Here is a 19,696-nt window from a genome sequence, read left to right as displayed (position 1 = left end):
TTTAACCCCAAAATATCATTCACTCTACATATAAGGAATCCTTATATTTATACAACTTCTTTCTGTCCTCTGTACCTTCATAATTGGTGGTGCTTCCAGGTTATGAAAAATATAACACCATCCGAGCAGACCCAGCATTGTGCTTCTTGGAAAGAGTAGGAAAGCCTGATGACAAAGCCGTTGCTGCTGAACAGAGAGCAAATGATTACATGGATGGGTATGTGCATTTTAGACTCAAATTCTCCCTTATGTTTTGTTTCCATTCTTATTGATGTTTATCATTTTTCTTTAGATTTATTATTTTATGTATTTTGTTTGCATGTATGTATGTATAACGTTATGGTTTATAACCATAGTAAAATTAGTTATGAAGTAGCAGTGAAAATAATTTTATGGTTGGGGATCACCACAACATGAGGAACTGTATTAAAAAGTGTTGTAGCATTAGGAAGGTTGAGAACACTATTTTAGAACAGTCAGTTGACTGCTTATTTCAGAGTAGAAAATTGGTTTCTGTGACCACACTGCCCTGAATGTGCGTGATTTCCTGGTGGGGATGAGGAAGCATCTACTTCCTCAAAAGTCAGAAGAAGGCTTTGGATCTCCTGAGACTGAATCAACAGTTGAGAATCACTGTTGTGAATGACAGGAATTGAACCTGGGTCCTCCGCTGGAGCAACAAGTGCTCTAAACCACTGAGCTAACTTTCCAACCCAACGTGTGTGTGTGTATGTGTGTGTGTGTGTGTGTGTGTGTGTGTGTGTGTGTGTGTGTGTAAGATCATGACCATGTGCGTAGAGGACATGGGTCAACTTCAGGTGTTATTTTTCAGAACGTGTTTACCTTGTTATTTGAGAGAGATCCCTCATTAGGGCCTCACTGGTTAGACTAAGCTGGTAAGCAAGCAGACCCCATCCCCCCCATCTGTGCCTCCCTATCATTGGCATCACAGGTGTGTACCACCACACCTTGCTTTTTCTGTGGTGCTCGGGATCAAATTTGACCTTTAAGACAAACCAAGAAATCTTCAGTCCATTACAATAATTAGAACACTTGTTATTCTAACAGGGATGTGGAAGACCCAGAGTACAAACCTGCCCCAGCCATCTTTAAAGATGATATAGAGGTATGTTTTGGATCACATTTAAAAAACCTCAATATTAAGTATTCCTTGTAAATAAGTGATCAACCTTAGTTGATATACATCACAGATAATCATTTAAGATTGCCTGATATCCCCTTCTAGCCAAGAATAAGGCTGGCTTGGACATGTATATATAATGCAGTTTGCCCATATTTTACACTTCTTAAACTAAGAAGTATAGCATCTTGGGGAAAAACCAGAAAACTGAGTAAAAGTCAATACTAAGGTAAATATTAAGAGATAGAAATTATCACTCCATGAAAAGGACTACAGTACAGGATACAGCCTACCGGGATCCTAGTTAGTGTCAAGAATTACTGCTGAGCCAGGCGGATCTTTGTGAGTTCGAGGCCAGCCTGGGCTACCAAGTGAGTTCCAGGAAAGGCGCAAAGCTACACAGAGAAACCCTGTCTCGAAAAACCCAAAAAAAAAAAAAAAAAAAGAATTACTGCTAACAGATTTCAGTAATGAGAGATTGGCTTATAAAGAGGGAAATGAAGATGTGAGCAGCAGATCAGAGGAGGATATAGGGCCAGTGAGATGGCTCAGCATGAGTGGTACTTACTACCAACTTGAATGACTGAGACCTCAATGGTGGTCAGAGAGAACAACCTCCCTCAAATTTCCCTGTGGCCTGCACATGTACACCATAGTTGGCATGCACCCATGCATGCACACACTAATAAATAAGATAATACATAAGTAAATGTAAAAAAATTAAGAGAAGGAATCTACCATTCATAGTACTCAGAGTTCCCAAGGAAGATTCTCATCCCAGTGTGGACTAAAATCCAGACTATACATGGCCATTGCTCATTAGCTGGCCAATGAGTTACTGTGCTCCCCCACAGGAGTACTAGAAATCTCCCTGAAAGTGCTAGACATATGCTTTCTTCAGATGCCAAGGATACTTTTCCCAAGAAAAGTCTTACTATAGACATTCTTTAAGAAAGCCTTTCTAGCCGGGCGTTGGTGGCGCACGCCTTTAATCCCAGCACTCGGGAGGCAGAGCCAGGCGGATCTTTGTGAGTTCGAGGCCAGCCTGGGCTACCAAGTGAGCTCCAGGAAAGGCGCAAAGCTACACAGAGAAACCCTGTCTCGAAAAACCAAAAAAAAAAAAGCCTTTCTAGGGAGGAAGTTGATAGGAAATGCAGCTTATGTAGCTCTGAAAGAGCCTGTGGTAGAGCTGTGCAGTAGAGGACTTCCCCAGTAGGAGGAAGTAAAAGGTCTGCCTTTTTTCCTACAGTATCTGTCTAGTTCATTCTGCTGACAAACATTAACATCATGTTGACCATCAGAGGAAAAAGACAAGCTGAGACAGGATAGCATGCTAGTACCTTCAATCTGCCTAGCAGACATTCCAAATGGAACGAATGGCTATCATACAGAAGGAGCACTGTGTGAAGCAGATGTCAGTTGAAAAGACATGAATCCTTGGGATTAGTAAAGTGAAATCTATATCCTGATGAAACTGTAGACGCTTCAAGGTAAAGTCAAGGTAAAGGCAACCAGAGCAGAAAAAGCTTACCTGCAGTGAGGAGTTGCCATGCTTCTCTAACTGCATGCAGCCTGTCCCACACAGTGAAAATGAGTGATCTTTGGAATCAACTGCAGAAGCCCCAATCCAAGACAGCGCTGGGATGCCCAGTTGAAATGAAAAGTTGAATCTACATACAAATAGTCCAAGCTAAAGAAGAGATTTGCAGTTTGGCAACTAGGACAGTGAATATGTGTATCTTTGAGATGATGCACAGAATGTGCAAAGCAGCTCACCAGTAAACCCCAGGCAGCTCAGGACTCAGGACCAAAGGAGGTCAGAGGAGGAGAAACTCATTCTGAAGGCTTCATAGAAAAGGAAGTCATTTTAGTAAGTAGTGACTGATTTTAAAGTGTCAGAGGAAACAGGAATGGTAATTGTGAGAACTAAGCCAAGAAGCCAAGTTGTGTTTTGTTTTTGCTAAGTGGATTGTTACAATTTCTTTTGTGGGCTGAGAGTATAGTATTAGCTCAGTAAGTTCTGGGTTAAATCATAGCTCAGGTTGTAAAAAAAAAAAAAAAAAAAAAAACCAATGTGTTGAAAGCAAGGTCTCTATTATAAAGAAGTTTGCCCTTTTTTTTTAATCTTGATTCAGTTACTTTGTGACAAATGTCTGCTTTTTTAAAGGATGATGTTTCCTCACCTGGAGATCTCGTCATAGCAGATGGAGGTAGGTTGCACTTTTTCACTTAGTAGTATAATTTGACATCCTCATGAACAATGAGATCAACAAATCAGAGTTTTGAATGTCTAATTTGTGTGAGTAGTATTGAATACTGTTGTACTTGTTATAGAAACTGTTAGTTGATTGGGAATTTAATAGTACTGTTAGTTTTTGCAAATCCTTAGCTCTGAATCCTTAGACAAGACACTTTGACTGTGGCATGGTTATTAAACTTATATGTGAGATTAAATCATTAAATATTAATATAATAATAATGTATTTAACTTATTAGTGTCATGTGTACATTAGGGAAAAGCCTTATTATTCAGTCTCTACAAAGCTAGCTGAGCAAGGTCTGCTTTCACTGTTATTTTGTTTTGGTTTTGGTGTTTCGCTAGGTTTTGAGGTTTGGTTTTTTGGGGGTGGTATTTATTTGAGTTCTTAGAGAAGGTCTCATGTAGCCAAGACTGACCTTGAACTCTCCTCATCTTCCAGGTAGGATTATAGGTGTGTGACACCAGGCCCAACATTCTTTTTACCAGTTTCTGATACTAAAACAAGAAACACATTGTTGCTGAAGTCTACTCTTCCCCATCTGGTACCCAGAGGAACAGTGTGCCTTACCCTCTGAATAGTACAGCTAGGCTAGGGAAGCTGTCTAGTGTGCATGGGCATAGCTTATGATACATATAGTACCACACCTTAGAAATATATTTTGCACTTTGTTTTGTTTTGTTTTTGTTAGTGCTAGGGATCAGATCCCAAGCCTTACACTAAGGATGCTGTAAGTGATCTACCACTGAGCTACATGATCAGCTCTAGGTCTTGAATGAATTAAAATTTAAAAACTGTATCATTGTCATGGTGATTTTTTTTTTTTTTCAATGGTTTTGTTTGGGACATTGCGGGAGTTGGTTAGGGGATAGACAAGATCTCTGATAGCACAGGCTGACTTTGAACTTACTATGTAACTAAAGATGATACTAGGCCGGGCGGTGGTGGCGCACGCCTTTAATCCCAGCACTCCGGAGGCAGAGGCAGGCAGATCTATGTGAGTTCGAGGCCAGCCTGGGCTACCAAGTGAGTTCCAGGAAAGGCACAAAGCTACATAGAGAAACCCTGTCTCAAAAAACCAAAAAAAAAAAAAAAAAAAAAAAAAGATGATACTGAGTATCTAATCTTCCCAGGTGCTGGGATTGCACATACATTTCATCACTCCTAGTTTCATACAGTGCTGGGGATAGAACCCAGAGCATTATGCATTTTAGGCTGTAGTTCTATTTCACCAGGACCACCAGCCCACGAATAATGAATCAGAGACTTAATAATTATGAAAGCTTGGCCTTAGCTTAGCCTTGTTCCTAACAGTTCTTAAAACTTAATAATCCATACTTTTTCATCTACGTTCTCCCACGTGGCTCATCACCTCATCTCCGTACTGCCCATCCTGCTTCTGCAGCTGGCTGGCAACTGGGCCTTTGTTCTTCCCAGAGTTTTCTCTCTGTCTGGAAGTCCCACCTATACTCTCCTGCTTAGCTATTGGCTGTTCAGCTTTTTATTACACCAATCAGAGCAATCCATCTTCACGTGATGTACAAATATCCCACAACACTAGGCAAGCTACCTTCTAGCTGAGCTACATTCTAAGTCTTCATAATGAATATTTAAAATGTATATTTAAATATAGTGTTTTTCTACCTAATGACTTTAAAACTGCTTTGATTGTAAATTGATATAAATTCAATAAAAAAAAATCCTCATTCACTTGGCTTACAATGTTCAGCATCCAATTGATTTCTGTTCGGCTTTTTTCCTTTTCTTTTTTAAATTTATTTATTTTTATTTTATGTTCATTGGTGTTTTGCCTGCCTGTGTGTCTGTGTGAGGGTGTCGGAACCCCTGGACTGGAGTTACACACAGTCTTGAGCTGCCATGTGGGTGCTGGAAATTGAACCCAGGTCCTCTGGAAGAACAACAAGTGCTCTTCACCACTGAGCCATCTTTCCAGCCTCCATTGTTTGTTTATTTGTTTTTTTGGGGTTTTTTGAGACAGGGTTTCTCTGTGTTGAGTTTCTCTGGCTTTCCTGGAACTCACTTTATAGACCAGGTTGGCCTCTAACTCAGAGATCCCCCTGCCTCTGCCTCCCAAATGCTGGGATTAAAGGCATGTACTACCACTGTCCCACTGTTTGGCTTTTAATTTATTTAAGTCATTGAATATTTGCAAGACAGTATGACTTATAGACCTGGAATTCCAAGAGTTGTATTTTCTGTGCAGAAATAATTCAAACAGGTAACATCATGGCTCCACTTCTGTCATATTCTTCTTTCTTTGAGCAATTCTTAAAGTTTATTGTAATGCTTTGTTGTTGTTGTTGTTTTGTTTTGTTTTGTTTTGTTTTTGAGACAGGGTTTCTCTGTATAGTTTTGCTGCCTGTTCTGGATCTCACTCTGTAGACCAGGCTGGCCTTGAACTCACAGAGATCCGCCTGGCTCTGCCTCCCAAGTGCTGGGATTAAAGGTGTGCATCACCACCACCACCACCACCACCACCACCCAGCTGTAATGCTTTTTAAAACTATAAACTTTTTTTTCTTTTGATTCAGGGTCACACTTTGTGGACCTGGATGTCCTGAAACTCACTCTGTAGACCAGACTGGCCTCAAATTCAGGGATCTGTCTCTGCCTCCTGAGTGCTGGGATTAAAGGTGCCCAGCAACTCTTTTTTTTTTTTTTTTTAAATGATGTAAGATTTGGTTGGTTTACTTCACTTAATCAGATTAAAAGAAAAATTATAAGTATAAAGTTTTCAACTTTTGTGAGTTTTGTCCAATATCTGCTTAGGTTTTATTGTTATTGATACTAGTTTCTTTAACTATAGATGGTCAGTTGATGGAAGGGGATAAAGTGTATTGGCCAACTCCGTCAGCTCTGACTACACGGTTGCGACGGCTCATCACTGCATACCAGCGAACTAATAAAAACAGACACATCCAGCAAATACAGCCAAGTTTCTCAGTGCCTGCCAGTGTAATGCAGCCTGTTTATGAAGAAGCCACTCTTAACCCTAAGATGGCCGCCAAGATAGAAAGACAGCAGAGGTAAGTAAGATAAGAGCACTAAGTTTTAATATACAGTGTCTACAAGTTTGTTCATTCTGAAGATTATGAAGTTGTTGGATTATCATTCTAATTTGCCACAGCAAAGACTTACATACATATATGTATATACTCATACATTTGTATATGCAGAATTATGAAAAAACTAGCAAAGATTCTTGTCTTATATGTATAGCACATAGTTCATATTAGTCTTTTCATTTTTACTAACATAGAAAAATTTAAGAACTGAAGGCATAGATAAAATTTATTCTTAGAATTTTAAATTATCAATAGATCCAAAGATTAAATTATATTAAATAGAGCTTTGTCTATTTTATTTTACATTAAAACATTTATAAAATTTAAGAATGGGAGCTGGAGAATTGGCTCAGAGTTTAAGAGCACTGGCTGATCTTCCAGAGATCCTGAGTTCAATTCCTAGCAACCACATGGTGGCTCACAACCATCTGTAATGAGATTTGGTGCCCTCTACATGCCGGAACACTGTATAAATAATAAATAAATAAATCTTTTTTTTATTTATTTAAAAATGGATAGAAAGCAAATCTACCTCTACTTTATAAAAGGGCAAAGTGTTGGAACTATTGTTGTTGAGGAGAAAACATTGTAAGACATGTTAAGGCAGGGGAGCTTGCTGTGGAGGCACAGGCCTTTAATTCCATCACTCTGGAGGCTGAGGCAAGTGGATCTCTGTGAATTCAAGTGAGTTCCAGGATATCTAGGGCTATGTAGAGAGACCCTGTCTCCAAACAAAACAAAACAAGACAGGGAAGAGTCTCAACCACAAGTTCTAACTTCTCTTCTTAAAATATATTTTCAAGATTTATTATTCATTTATTTTTATCTGTATGAGTAGTTTGCCTACATGTACGTATGTGTGTGTGCCTGGTGCCTGAGGAGGTCAGAAGGAAGACTTGGATGCCCTGGGTTTAGGATTACAAATGGTTGTGAGCTTTCATATGGATGCAGGGAACCATTCTCCAAACTGCTGAGCCATCACTGCAGCCCCATGAAATTTGGAAAATAAATAAATAAATATTTGTGTGCATGTGTGTGCTCATGTGGAGACTGGGGTCAACCTAGGCTCTTGTTCCTCAGGACACTTTCTACCTTGTTTGGAGTCTAGCTCTAGCCAGGAAGCCCCAGACATCCACACATCCCTGTCTTTCTTTTTTTGTTTTTCTTGTTTTTGTTATTTTAATTATGTATATGTATGTGGGGTTGGGTATATGTACATGAATGCAAGTGCCCACAGAGGACAGAGGTGTCAGATTCCACTGGAGTTGGGGTTATAGGCAGTGTAAGTCACCTGATTTGGGTGCTGGGAATCAACTCAGGTCCTCAGGAAGTACAGTAATGTGCTCTCAACCACTGAGCCATCTCCATTCCTGTCTTTCTAATGCAAGTATTATGAGCCTACACTACTTCACTAAGGTTTTTTTAACATGGGTTCTAGGGATCAAACGCAGGCCCTGTGCTTGTAAGCTAAGCACTTTATTTGCTGATCTATTTCACGAGCCCCAAAAGCTTTAACATCTTAAATATGATAAAAAATAAATGGAAAAGAACAGAGTCTATCAGTAACGGGGCTTTTTGTTAAATCTGGGTCTTGAATTTTCTCTGTTAAGGTCTGTTATTTTGTTGAATTTGCAGCACATTCATCTGAGAATTTCATTGATGTGGAACCCAGTATGTTAGCTGTCCGTGTTAAAATGACAGAATCCTGCGACTTCTGTCAACAGCTCCTTGTAGCCAGCAGGTGTTGCGCAGCAATCAGCCCTACAGTGTCTGAAAACAGGGTTGGGTTTTAGGATTTTTTTACTCTTACAATTCTGATTAGGTAGTTCTTCTTCTTTGTGAGCTGTTGCTTGGACTCTAAAATTGGTGGGGAATCAAAAGTAGCCTTGCTCGAGTGGCTGGCAGCTGGTGTCAGCTTAGAGCTCACATTCTAAGGAGGGCTCTTCCAAGTGGCTAAGGCTGATGTTGCACATTATTATTATTGTTGTTGTTTTCTTCATCATCATCTTCTGTAATTTTTAAATGATTTAAAAAAAATAGAAGTTCGGGGCTGGAGAGATGGCTCAGAGGTTAAGAGCACTGACTGTTCTTCCAGGGGTCCTGAGTTCAATTCCCAGCAACCACATGGTGGCTCACAACCATCTGTAATGAGATTTGGCGCCCTCTTCTGTATACTTAATAAATAAATAAATCTTTAAAAAAAAATAGAAGTTCATTATAGATGTTTCTTAAAAATACAGAACATTGGGCTGGAGAGATTGCTCAGTGGTTAAGAGCTTTGTGAGTCGTGAGTTGTCTGTCACTCTAGCTCCAAGTGATCTGATACGTTCTAACCTCCTCCTCCTCCTTGTAAGTGCACGCACGTACAAATAAGTAATAATTTAAAATTTTTTTTTTTTTTTTGGTTTTTCGAGACAGGGTTTCTCTGTGTAGCTTTGCGCCTTTCCTGGGACTCACTTGGTAGTCCAGGCTGGCCTCGAACTCACAGAGATCCGCCCGCCTCTGCCTCCCGAGTGCTGGGATTAAAGGCGTGCGCCACCACCGCCTGGCACATAATTTAAAATTTTTTAAACGGTTATAAAATACAGAAAACTAAAGAAACACAAATGGATAATTATTGTTCACATTTGGTCATATTACTTCTTTTAGCCTGCTTTCATGAAATCAAATGCACCCCCATTAGGGGACGTATGATCTTTTGTTTCATCATGAATGTGCAATTACACTTGATTCAAGCTTTCTTACCCCAAAGAGAATGAAACACTTGTGTTTGAGGAAGGTGAAATTGTGGTGTAGAAAGAACATGTGTCTTGGAAATGATCAAAGTTGAGTTCTCATTGTATTTCAAATTTTCTGTCTTCTTTACTCAAAATTACTCCCCAACAATTCTCCAAGTTATAAAAGCATTTATCAAAATGTTCAATTTTGGCCTGGTGTGGTGACACTCTCCTTTAATCCCTGCACTTGGGAGGCAGAGTAGGTGGATCTCGGTGAGTTTGAGGCCAGCCTGGTCTATACAATGAGTTCCAGGTTAGCCAGGAGAACATAAAGTATGTATGACTGTGATTAAAAATGAGCCATTTGCCGGGCGGTGGTGGTGCATGCCTTTAATCCCAGCACTCGGGAGGCAGAGCCAGGTGGATCTCTGTGAGTTCGAGGCCAGCCTGGGCTACCAAGTGAGTCCCAGGAAAGGCGCAAAGCTACACAGAGAAACCCTGTCTCGAAAAACCAAAAAAAAAAAAAAAAAAAATGAGCCATTAACATTTTACAATGAATTAAGCTTTTCCAGTGTTTTTCTTGTACACAATGATTCAGTGAGTGAAGCAAGGACACTATTGTGTAAATGGATAGATATTATAGTATGGAGATCTGTGACTACAATGAAAACATACCTTCTCTCAGTATCAGAAGCACTTACCTGAACTTTTATAATTAAACCTCATCTCTTTTTTGCTCTATTCTCAATATAATTTGTATCGTCAATTTGGAATAATTATCAGCCATCACCACCACCACCACCACCCCCGCCCTGCCCCAAAGTGCAGAATGCTCTTTCTTTTGCTTACACTGTGCCTCTCCCTCCACCCAAACTGTAGCCTTGTCTCATCTTACTCTCCAGTGTGCCACTCACCCGTGATGCATTTTTGGTTCTTTTTACATTACTTTTTAGGTGGTGGTGGTGATGGTGGTGGTGGTATGTATATGTTTATGTATGTACATACTCATGTGTAGGCATCAGAGAACAGTTTGCAAGAGTCTCTTCTTACTTTCTACCATCTGTGTCCAAGGGATCAAACTCAGGTCAGCATACTTAGCAGCAAGCACTGTTTTGTCCACTGAGCCATCTTGCTGGCACATTGATGTTTTTCTTGATCATCACTCAAGTCTCAATGGACACTTCTATCTTCTCTGCCCTCCTGAAATTCTTTCTTTATAACTCATGCAGTAATAAATAGTATTTCATACTGCAGATGTGTCTAAAAATACTTTGTCATTTTATTTAAGAACAGGGTCATATAATTTGTCTTCCATGTATGCTTTCTCATTTGGTAAATATGTAAAAGCAATGTCTGAAGGAGCAGAGCAGTATATATCAATTGAGTTATGAATGGATAAGTCAACTCGAATTTTAAAATTATTTTCAAGGCTAAAATCTGGATTTAACTCTCCGTAAAGTATTAAGTACTACAGATGTTTTAAGTCTGTGTTACAGTCATTATTTTCACCATTAATAAATATTTTAGTGATTTGTGTATATTTTTTTCTTAATCTGGTTCAATATAGATGGACAAGGAGAGAAGAAGCCGACTTTTATAGAGTTGTGTCTACATTTGGAGTAGTTTTTGACCCTGACAGAGGCCAATTTGATTGGACAAAATTCAGAGCTATGGCTAGGCTCCACAAGAAAACTGATAACAGTTTGGAGAAGTATTTGTATGCGTTCATGTCCATGTGTCGGAGGGTGTGTCGTCTTCCTTCCAAAGAAGGTATGTATGGAGCTTTCCCTGTATAATCAAAGAAGCAAAATTATCAATATTTAGAAATTTCTAAGTTTTTAGAACTGTAAATTATGCTGAAAGACCCTTGTTCCCTAAACCTGTTACTATAATGAGATAAAGAGACTAAAGATACATACCAAATTTTAAGAAAATAACTTGTTTAATCCTAGCACTAGATAGGCAGAGGCAGGTGGATCTCTGAGTTCAAGGCCAACATGGCCTACACAGTAAGTTCCAGTCCAGCCAGGCCTATATAGAAAGGTCCTGTCTCAAACAAAAACAAAAATAAATGAATAATAACTTGTGCTGTGTCAGGAAAACACTGTTTCCTTGTAGTCATCCACTACCTCTGGCTCTTACCATCTTTCCAGTCCCTCTCAGTTGTAATAGCACATATAAGACCTATGCGATCTCAAGGCCAAACCCCAACATGGAGAGGGGAAATGGGCAGGCTGTCCCATCCCTAGCTAAAAAGCTTTGGACAATTTAGAGTTTTCTTTAAGGATATAGCACCTGATAGGTCTTCCATGTGCCAGTGACTGGGCACATATCTAAGAGCATAAGGGCAGTACAAACTGTATTTGATGGGCTTTAGAAAAAATAGAACAAAAAATTGAATGGGTATGGAAGCAAGTGTAGATTTGGGAGAGTTTTGAGTGAATATGATCATAACACATTGTATGAAATTCTCAAAATGAATAAAAATGGGAAAATAACATATGTTTAACAATAGCTTTATGATAAGGAGAAGGGGAAAGTTAAAGGATTTTGTAAACAGAAATAACAGAAAACAGAAATATTTTGAGTCCCTCATAAAAACTGTGAAAGAGATTATTTACCTAATAATTTGAAGAGAATGAGGTCCCTATTTTTAAAACACGTTAAAGCATTTTGGTAGGATGTCAGAAAAGATGACAAGTGAGCTAAGTGACTGCAGATAAGATGCTATTCTGGGATGATGTCTTCTGGGAAGCCCGGAGAAAGCACCTGTTGCCATTGTGTGAGCAAGTCCTTTCAGCAGGAACTGTGCTGTGTGCAGGCCTCCTGTGCTTTCATTTGTTTGCTGTGTTCATAGGAGCCCAGTATGTGTGGGAGTTGCTTTTCTTCTTCCACCAAGTGTGTTTGTTGGGATTAAGCTCATGTTATCAGGCTTGTCAACAAGCACTCTTACCACTGAGCTATCTTGCCAACCCCTCACTTATTGTTGTCATCACTCTGTGTGTGTGTGTGTGTGTGTGTGTGTGTGTGTGTGTGTGTGTGTGTGTATGTGTATGTGTGTGGTGTGTGTGTGTGTGTGTGTGTGTGTATGGTGTGTGTGTTTATGTATGTGTATGTGTGGTATGTGTGTGCTATGTGTGTATGTGTGTGCTGTGTGTGTGTGTGTGTGGTGTATATGTGTGGTGTGTGTGTTTTGTTTTATTTTGAGACAGGCTCTCACTGTGTAGCCATGGATGGCCTGGAACTTACTTTATAGAGCTTGAGCTCCTAGAGACCCTTTGCCTCTGCCCCCCAGGCCCAGGGATTGAAGGCATGTATCCACCCTACCCCCCTGGCCATTCTTTTTTGTTTTTTTAGACATAGTTTCTCTGTGTAACAGTCTTGACTGTCCTGGAACTTGCTCTGTAGACCAGGCTGGCCTCGAACTCACAGAGATCGTCCTGCCTCTGCCTCCCAAGTGCTGGGATTAAAGGCATGTGCCATCACCGCCTGCCTCAGCCCTCCATTCTTTATTGATTATGGTTGCTAACTGCTAAATCCAATAGTCATTTATTTTTTTCACAGTAAAATCATAAATAGCTTACTAAAACTCCTGAAATTCCACATGGGTTTCTGTTTTTACTTTTATTTCCTAACAGATTTATTGTCAATTTGGCAAAAAATATAGCAAATCTCTTGATTACCCAGTGTCAGGAAATTCAGGGTAGTTTTGGTCTTCTTTACTTCTATGGCTAACACAGTGTTAGTACTAAATAAATAGTTATTATTCTGTGTTGTTCAGGAATAATGACAAGGAAAACAAATTGCACATATTCAGCAGAGATACAGTTTAACCTCCTAGATTTGCTAGCTGAGTCCTTGGATACAGACTAATTGAATTTTACCAGGTTTTTTTGTTTTTTTTGGTTTTTTTTTAAACACATGTACATTTTAGGGGTTTGATGGTTGTTTTGAGACAGGGTCTTACTATGTAGCCTGGCTGGCCTTGAACCAACATGCAGTCCAGACTTTTCTTGATTCATCTTCCTACCTCTTCTCCCAGGGCCAGGATTATAGACATCACTACCACACTTGGCCTCTACAGATGTCCGTTTGTTTTCTAGGACACCTATGTGGTACTTGAGTGTTCCCTTTGTTCCTCCTCATAATATAGACCTTAATATCTTTGAAAGTATCATCTGTCATTTTGAGTTTTCATATGATTGGATTGAGTGTGTTCATTTTGGCAAGAGTACCACAAAACAATGTTGTGTCACTCTCTTTTTTTTTTTTTTTGCTTTTTTTGAAGCAAAGTTTCAATTTATAGACCGTGTCAGCCTCCATCTCACAGAGATCCTCCTGCTTCTGCCTCCCCAGTGCTGGGATTAAAGCTGTGTGTCACTACGCCCACTTTGTCGCGTCTTTTGTATAATGTGTTAATAGTGTCATGAGGTTTGTGCTGTCAGAACAGTACTCATTTGAATCATTTGATCCTGGTCATTTCTGATGTATTTTTTCTACTTTATCTTTTCCCATGTGAGTAACAAATAACTTGTTTCTGCTCAGACTTGAAGAAATCTATTGGGGGGTGGAGAGATGACTCAGTGGTTGAGAGCACCAGCTGCTCTTGCAGAGGACTTAGCTTTGATGTCCAGCACCCACCTCACAGCCAACAACTGTCAGTAACTCCATTTTCAGGAAATCTACCTCTTCAGCCTATGGCAATAAGAACGCACATGGCTGCATACATGTGCATGCAGGCAAAAAAAAAAAAAAAATCCACACACATAAAATAAAAATAAATAACCAAAACCATGAATCCATTGGTTTTAGTGCCTGCTGTATATGTAGTCTTGTGTGCAATAGTTTTTCTGTGTAGTCCCACTGCAAGGAAGAAGGCTTCTTCATCTGGACTCATGTATAGGATATAACCTATAAACTATAAACCCAATGCTTTATTATTACCATTATTATTATTATAAACCCAACAATTTTGCTCAAATTTATTTACTTTATTTATTTGTTTGTTTTTGGTTTCTCAAGACAGGGTCTCTCTGCGTAGCCCTATAGGTTGATTCCTGCATTATTGTAATAAGACATTTTTAAAAATGATTTCCAAGAGCCATTAACCAGATTCACAAAGATAGGACTTCATCAAAACAAATGTACTGTGAGCTAATGCTGAAGCTGAACTCCCTGTCCCCGGTACCTTGTATGATGTTTGAATGATAGATGATGTTTCCCTCAAACATTAAAACATCCCATTGTTGCTGGGCACAGTGGCACACACAGGAGGCAGAGGCAGGTGGAGTTTGAGTTTGAGTCTAGCTTAGTCTACATAATGAGTCCCAGGACAGCCGGGGCTATGTAGAGAGACCTTGTCTCAGAAAAACAAACAAAATTTCTTTGTAACCTAAGTTACCTTACACACTATGAGATATGCCAGTTTACATTTGTTTATTGGATATCACTGAACCGTTGAAGTTGTGTTTATAAGTAAGCTTAGAGAATTTTTTTTCTTTTCCTTTCTTTCTTTCTTTCTTTCTTTCTTTCTTTCTTTCTTTTCTTTTTCTTTTTTTTTTTTTTTTTTTTTTTTTTTTTTTTTTTTGGTAGCTTTTCAAAACAGTGGTTCTCTGTGTAGCCCTGGCTGTCTTGGAACTTGCTTTGTAGAACAGGCTGGCCTTGAAGTCACAGAGACCTGCCTGCCTCTGCCTCCAGGGGATTAAAGACATGTGCCACCATCGCCAGGCAAGAATTTTTTTAAAGTAAATTTTTCTTTATGGTACTATACTTCTGAAACAATCATATATTGGTCATTTAAGAAATATAGATATTTTATGTTTCATGAGTTTAGTAATTTTAAAAACATTTTACATTTTTTAAAACAATTTGCAATTCTGGGAATTATAATGATACTGTATAGAGGTATATTTTTAAAGTTACCTTATGTTAAATCTCCCATAAAGCTTTTTTAATTAATATTTTGGTCTTTGTTTCAATATAGAATTGGTGGATCCAAATATTTTTATCCAACCAATCACAGAAGAGCGTGCTTCTAGGACTTTATATCGCATTGAACTTCTCAGAAAAGTGCGGGAACAAGCCCTTCGACACCCACAGTTGTTTGAACGCTTGAAGCTTTGTCATCCAAACCCAGACTTACCTGTCTGGTGGGAATGCGGCCCTCATGATAGGGATTTGCTTATTGGTGCTGCCAAACATGGAGTAAGCCGGACAGACTATCACATTCTGCGCGATCCTGAACTCTCCTTCATGGCAGCTCAAAGGAACTACAGTCAGAGTAAGGTGGCTCATTCAAGGACTTCTACCCCACTTCTGCAGCAATACCAAGTAGCAGTTTCTGCTTCTCCTCTTACCTCTTGGCCTAGGCTGCTAGATGCTAAAGGCCCTCTTGTAGAGGATATGAAAGTTAAAAATGAAAACCTTAAGGAAGAGCCCCAGTCTTCTGAAGAAGAGTCTATGTCTTCTGTGGAAGCAAGGACACGAGTTCAGTCTGAGCCTGGAAGTCCAAAGAACGGTGTGTTACCACAGGCTGCTGGAGACCAGAAGTCTGGTGGGAAAAGCGAGACAGACAGACGCATGGTTGCAGCCAGAACAGAACCCTTAACTCCAAACCCAGCTTCTAAGAAACAGAGAGTCCACAAAAGAGGGTCAGAATCCAGCTCTGACTCTGACTCTGATTCTGAGCGCTCATCATGTTCATCCAGGTCCTCCTCCTCCTCCTCTTCCTCCTCTTGCTCACACTCTCGATCAGGCTGTAGTTCTTCTTCATCTTCATCTTGTTCTTCAGCATCTTCTTCCTCTTCCTCTTCCTCCTCCTCTTCTTCATCTTCATCATCATCTGAAGAAAGTGACAGTGAAGAAGAAGTCCAAAAGCGAGGTACATGCATAATTTTGTTATTTTATGTCAGCTTTTCAAATGAAAATGTGTGGAGCTTGATTTAAATAACTGAAGCATGCTTAAAGTTGTAAGCTCAAATTTTTATGCTTATAAATTTTCTTAGAAAAGCATGATTAAGGAAACTAGAGTTAGTTACATAATCCCTTTTCAGTATTCAAGGCATTGCTAAATAGACAGGGGAGTTTGACATTTTACGTAATAGCTTGCATTCTTTGTGATTGTCTTAAAATTTACTGTTTTCCCCAGAAGAAGTTTATTAATGAACACATAAAGGATGTTTATAGCAACTACCAGCAATCTTAGATTAAATGGACAAACAAGAGTAGCATAGTCTGTCCTTGGCACCTACAGTCAGTGGAAGGATGCACTCTCAGGAGAGTAGTGCCGGCTGGTCCTTTTCTTTGGGTATCTTTGCAGCAAGCCAACAGATCAGGTACAGGGAAATGAGTCAGCATCAGTCTTTTTCAGGAACCTCTCTGACTTAAAGAGCCTCATCTTCCACTGGAGCCAGAGTCCCTTGTCCCAGTTCTTTAAGCATAACTTTCAGGGTTGTCACAAGGAGCATGTTCATGTCTAAGAGTTACCTATTCAGAGAATTGTGGAGTATTTAAGAGATCACATAAACTTGTGAAAGTATGCATAAAATTGTTTTATGTGGATTTTAAAAGGTGATTGTAATTGTTCTCATTAGAAGGTACCCCTCATGTGAAAGCCTATGATGAAGAAAGTGTTGCATCACTGAGCACTACCCACGATGAGACCCAGGATAGTTTCCAGGCAAACAATGGAACACCAGAGTCTGCCTACCTATTACAAGGTGGACATATGCTGGCAGCCTCATATTGGCCAAAGGTAAAAAAAAAGTTACTTTTGACATAGGTAATTTTTAATTCTTCTGACTAGCTTTGATGGTAGACATTCTTTTGGTTTTTTTTTTTAATTTATTTTTTAAATTACACTCATGATATTCATTACTTACACTCATGATATTAATCACATTTGTGGTATATATATGTATATATGTATATATATTTATATATGTGCGTGTGTGTGTGTGTGTGTGTGTGTGTGTGTGTGTGTATACATTCTTTTGTGGTTTTTTTGGTTTTGTTTTTTTGGTTTTTTTTTTTTTTTTTTTTTGGTTTTTCGAGACAGGGTTTCTCTGTGTAGCTTTGCGCCTTTCCTGGAACTCGCTTTGGAGACCGGGCTGGCCTCGAACTCACAGAGATCCACCTGCCTCTGCCTCCCGAGTGCTGGGATTAAAGGCATGCGCCACCACCACTCAGCCCTGTTTTTTTTTTAGTCCGCCCTGTTTTGTTTTTTTTTTTTTTTTTTTTTTTTTTAGTCCAGGTCTGGCTATATGGCCCTGGCTGACAGACTAGCCTCATACTCCCAGACATATGCCTATGTTTGCCTCTGCCTCCCAAGTCCTGGAATTAAATGTGTGCACCACCTCATCTTGCCTAATGGCAGATACTTTTATATGAAAAAATTTAATTTTATGATGATTTTTTGCATCAAAAGTATAAATTATTACTGCCTATTAAATGAGTTTTACTTGCATGTATATACTTCTCAGTGTAACTTTAGAATGTTTAAAATAATGGGCAGTGAATGCCTTTTGTAGTTGTAGCCTACCAAAAGGTTTGTTTTAAAATAGGTACACTCAGTAGTAAAAGCAGCTACGACTGGATGAGCATAATTCCTAAAGACTAATACAGGATATCTTTAGGAATGAGGTTGGGAAGTGAGAAATGGAGGAGTGTGTTCTCTTTCTATTTTATTTATTTATTCTCTTGTTGTTGTTGTTTTCGAGACAGGGTTTCTCTGTGTAGCTTTGGTGCCTGTCCTGGATCTCGCTCTTTAGATCAGGTTGGCCTCGAACTCACAGAGATCCACCTGCCTCTGCCTCCCAAGCACTGGGATTAATGCATGTGCCACCACCACCCGGTTCCTCTTTCTATATTTCTAAATTGCTTTTTTTCTCTTTAAATAATGAACCACTGTATTACATTTGTTATTACAAAGAAAAAAGAGAGCTGTAGCCAAATAAATCTTTCCCAACTGCTGGTATCGAATAACCAGTCAGAGGCTTAATATTAATTACAGACTGTTTGGTCTATGGCTCAGGCTTCTTGCTAGCTAGCTATTACATATTAAATTAACCCATTTCTATTCATCTATATATTGCCATGTGGCTGTGGCGTTACCAGTCTGTTGGCATGTTGTTCCTTGGGCGACAGGCTGGTATCTCCCCTGACTCTGCCCTCCTTCTCCCAGTCTCTCTGCTTGGATTTCCCACCTGGCTATAACCTCTCTTACCATAGGCCAGAGCAGCTTCTTTATTAACCAATGGTAGCAACACATATTCACAGCATACAGAAAGACCATCCCACAGCAGAGGGCTACAGATGTAGCTCCACTGATGGAGTGTGTGCCTAACATGCACAGAGCCTCAGGTTTAACTGGGCACCGTGGCATACGTCTATATTACATCTCTATAATTCTAATAATTATGGGGTGGAGATAAGAGGGTCAGAAGTTCAGGGTCATCCTTGGGCTATTTAGTGTGTTCAAGGGCAGACTTTGTTGTAGGAATAAAACATTATAATAATAACGGTCATCTGGAGGTGATGGCCATACTCCAGCAACCACTTGTACCCCATTTACAGGACAGCTGTGGCCTCTGGTACCACCTGCCAGATTTCAGGGATTGGTTTCTTTTTACAAAAATAAGATGTCTTCAGAGGGACAAACATTGGATTTGAGGTCTCCTGTTTTTTAACCTATGCTGGAGACAGGCCATGTCACTTGAAATTTGTTAGTTGGATTTGTTTTCTGTTTTATTTTAAATTGCATAACTGGCTTGTATGATATTTTTCTTTCTGTGTTTGAGTCATTTTATATTAAAAATCCAAACAGATACCTTTTTACAAGAAAAAAAAACATTATAATAATAAAAATGTCTTTGTGGAATAATGCTCTTGAGCTTCAACCAAAAGGAATTTGTGCTTAAATAATTTACAGAATTATAATACGTATGAGAATATAGATGCATACTACACACAGTGTTATACCTGGTTTAAGTCATCAAAGCTCTTAGATTATTTGATCTCCAAAGATCTGGCCTAATTACTAAAAGAATGCCTTTATGTTACCTGCTTTCCTAGGATCGGGTAATGATCAACCGCTTGGACAGTATTTGTCAAACAGTTCTGAAAGGGAAGTGGCCTTCAGCTAGAAGAAGTTATGATGCTAACACGGTGGCGTCTTTCTATACCACAAAACTGCTGGATAGCCCGGGAGCAGCTCCAGAATATAGTGAGCCCAGTGTCCCTACTCCCCCAGCTGCTGCTGTCAAAGAAGACCATGAACAGTCAACACAGATGTCAAAGGTGAAGAAGCATGTACGCGAAAAGGAGTTTACAGTGACAATCAAAGACGTATGTGTATTTTTATTGCCCTAGGGCCTGGTTGCGATTGCGGTGTGCAGCATGCTTTTCCTGCAGATGGCTGCCTGCTCTTACTCTTCCTTCCTTCACCTTATTCCTGGTATCTGGATTGTTTCTCTTCTGATATCTAGGTTGTTCAAG

At 39.5% G+C, this 19,696-nt stretch overlaps 1 protein-coding gene across 12 annotated transcripts in view; it reads left to right on the top strand.

Moving 5' to 3' along the window:
* Chd9 (chromodomain helicase DNA binding protein 9) overlaps positions 1-19,696 on the top strand; it is a 233,905-nt gene that overhangs the window by 195,264 nt on the left and 18,945 nt on the right. For 9 of the 12 annotated variants that reach the window (XM_076571716.1, XM_076571715.1, XM_076571718.1 and 6 more), the window contains 8 exons: positions 100-217; positions 1,069-1,126; positions 3,309-3,351; positions 6,227-6,446; positions 10,770-10,972; positions 15,186-16,082; positions 16,795-16,955; positions 19,274-19,546. In XM_076571716.1, the coding sequence (XP_076427831.1) occupies positions 100-217; positions 1,069-1,126; positions 3,309-3,351; positions 6,227-6,446; positions 10,770-10,972; positions 15,186-16,082; positions 16,795-16,955; positions 19,274-19,546 (1,973 nt within the window). The remainder of the gene's footprint in view (positions 1-99; positions 218-1,068; positions 1,127-3,308; positions 3,352-6,226; positions 6,447-10,769; positions 10,973-15,185; positions 16,083-16,794; positions 16,956-19,273; positions 19,547-19,696) is intronic. The other 3 variants (XM_076571720.1, XM_042277332.2, XM_076571719.1) reach the window with 2 other exon arrangements.

This window comes from Peromyscus maniculatus, chromosome 5 (assembly GCF_049852395.1).
Source record: "Peromyscus maniculatus bairdii isolate BWxNUB_F1_BW_parent chromosome 5, HU_Pman_BW_mat_3.1, whole genome shotgun sequence".
Lineage (NCBI taxonomy): Eukaryota > Metazoa > Chordata > Mammalia > Rodentia > Cricetidae > Peromyscus > Peromyscus maniculatus.
Note: the sequence above shows the minus strand (reverse complement) of the source record. Positions and strands in the feature narration are given on the sequence as shown.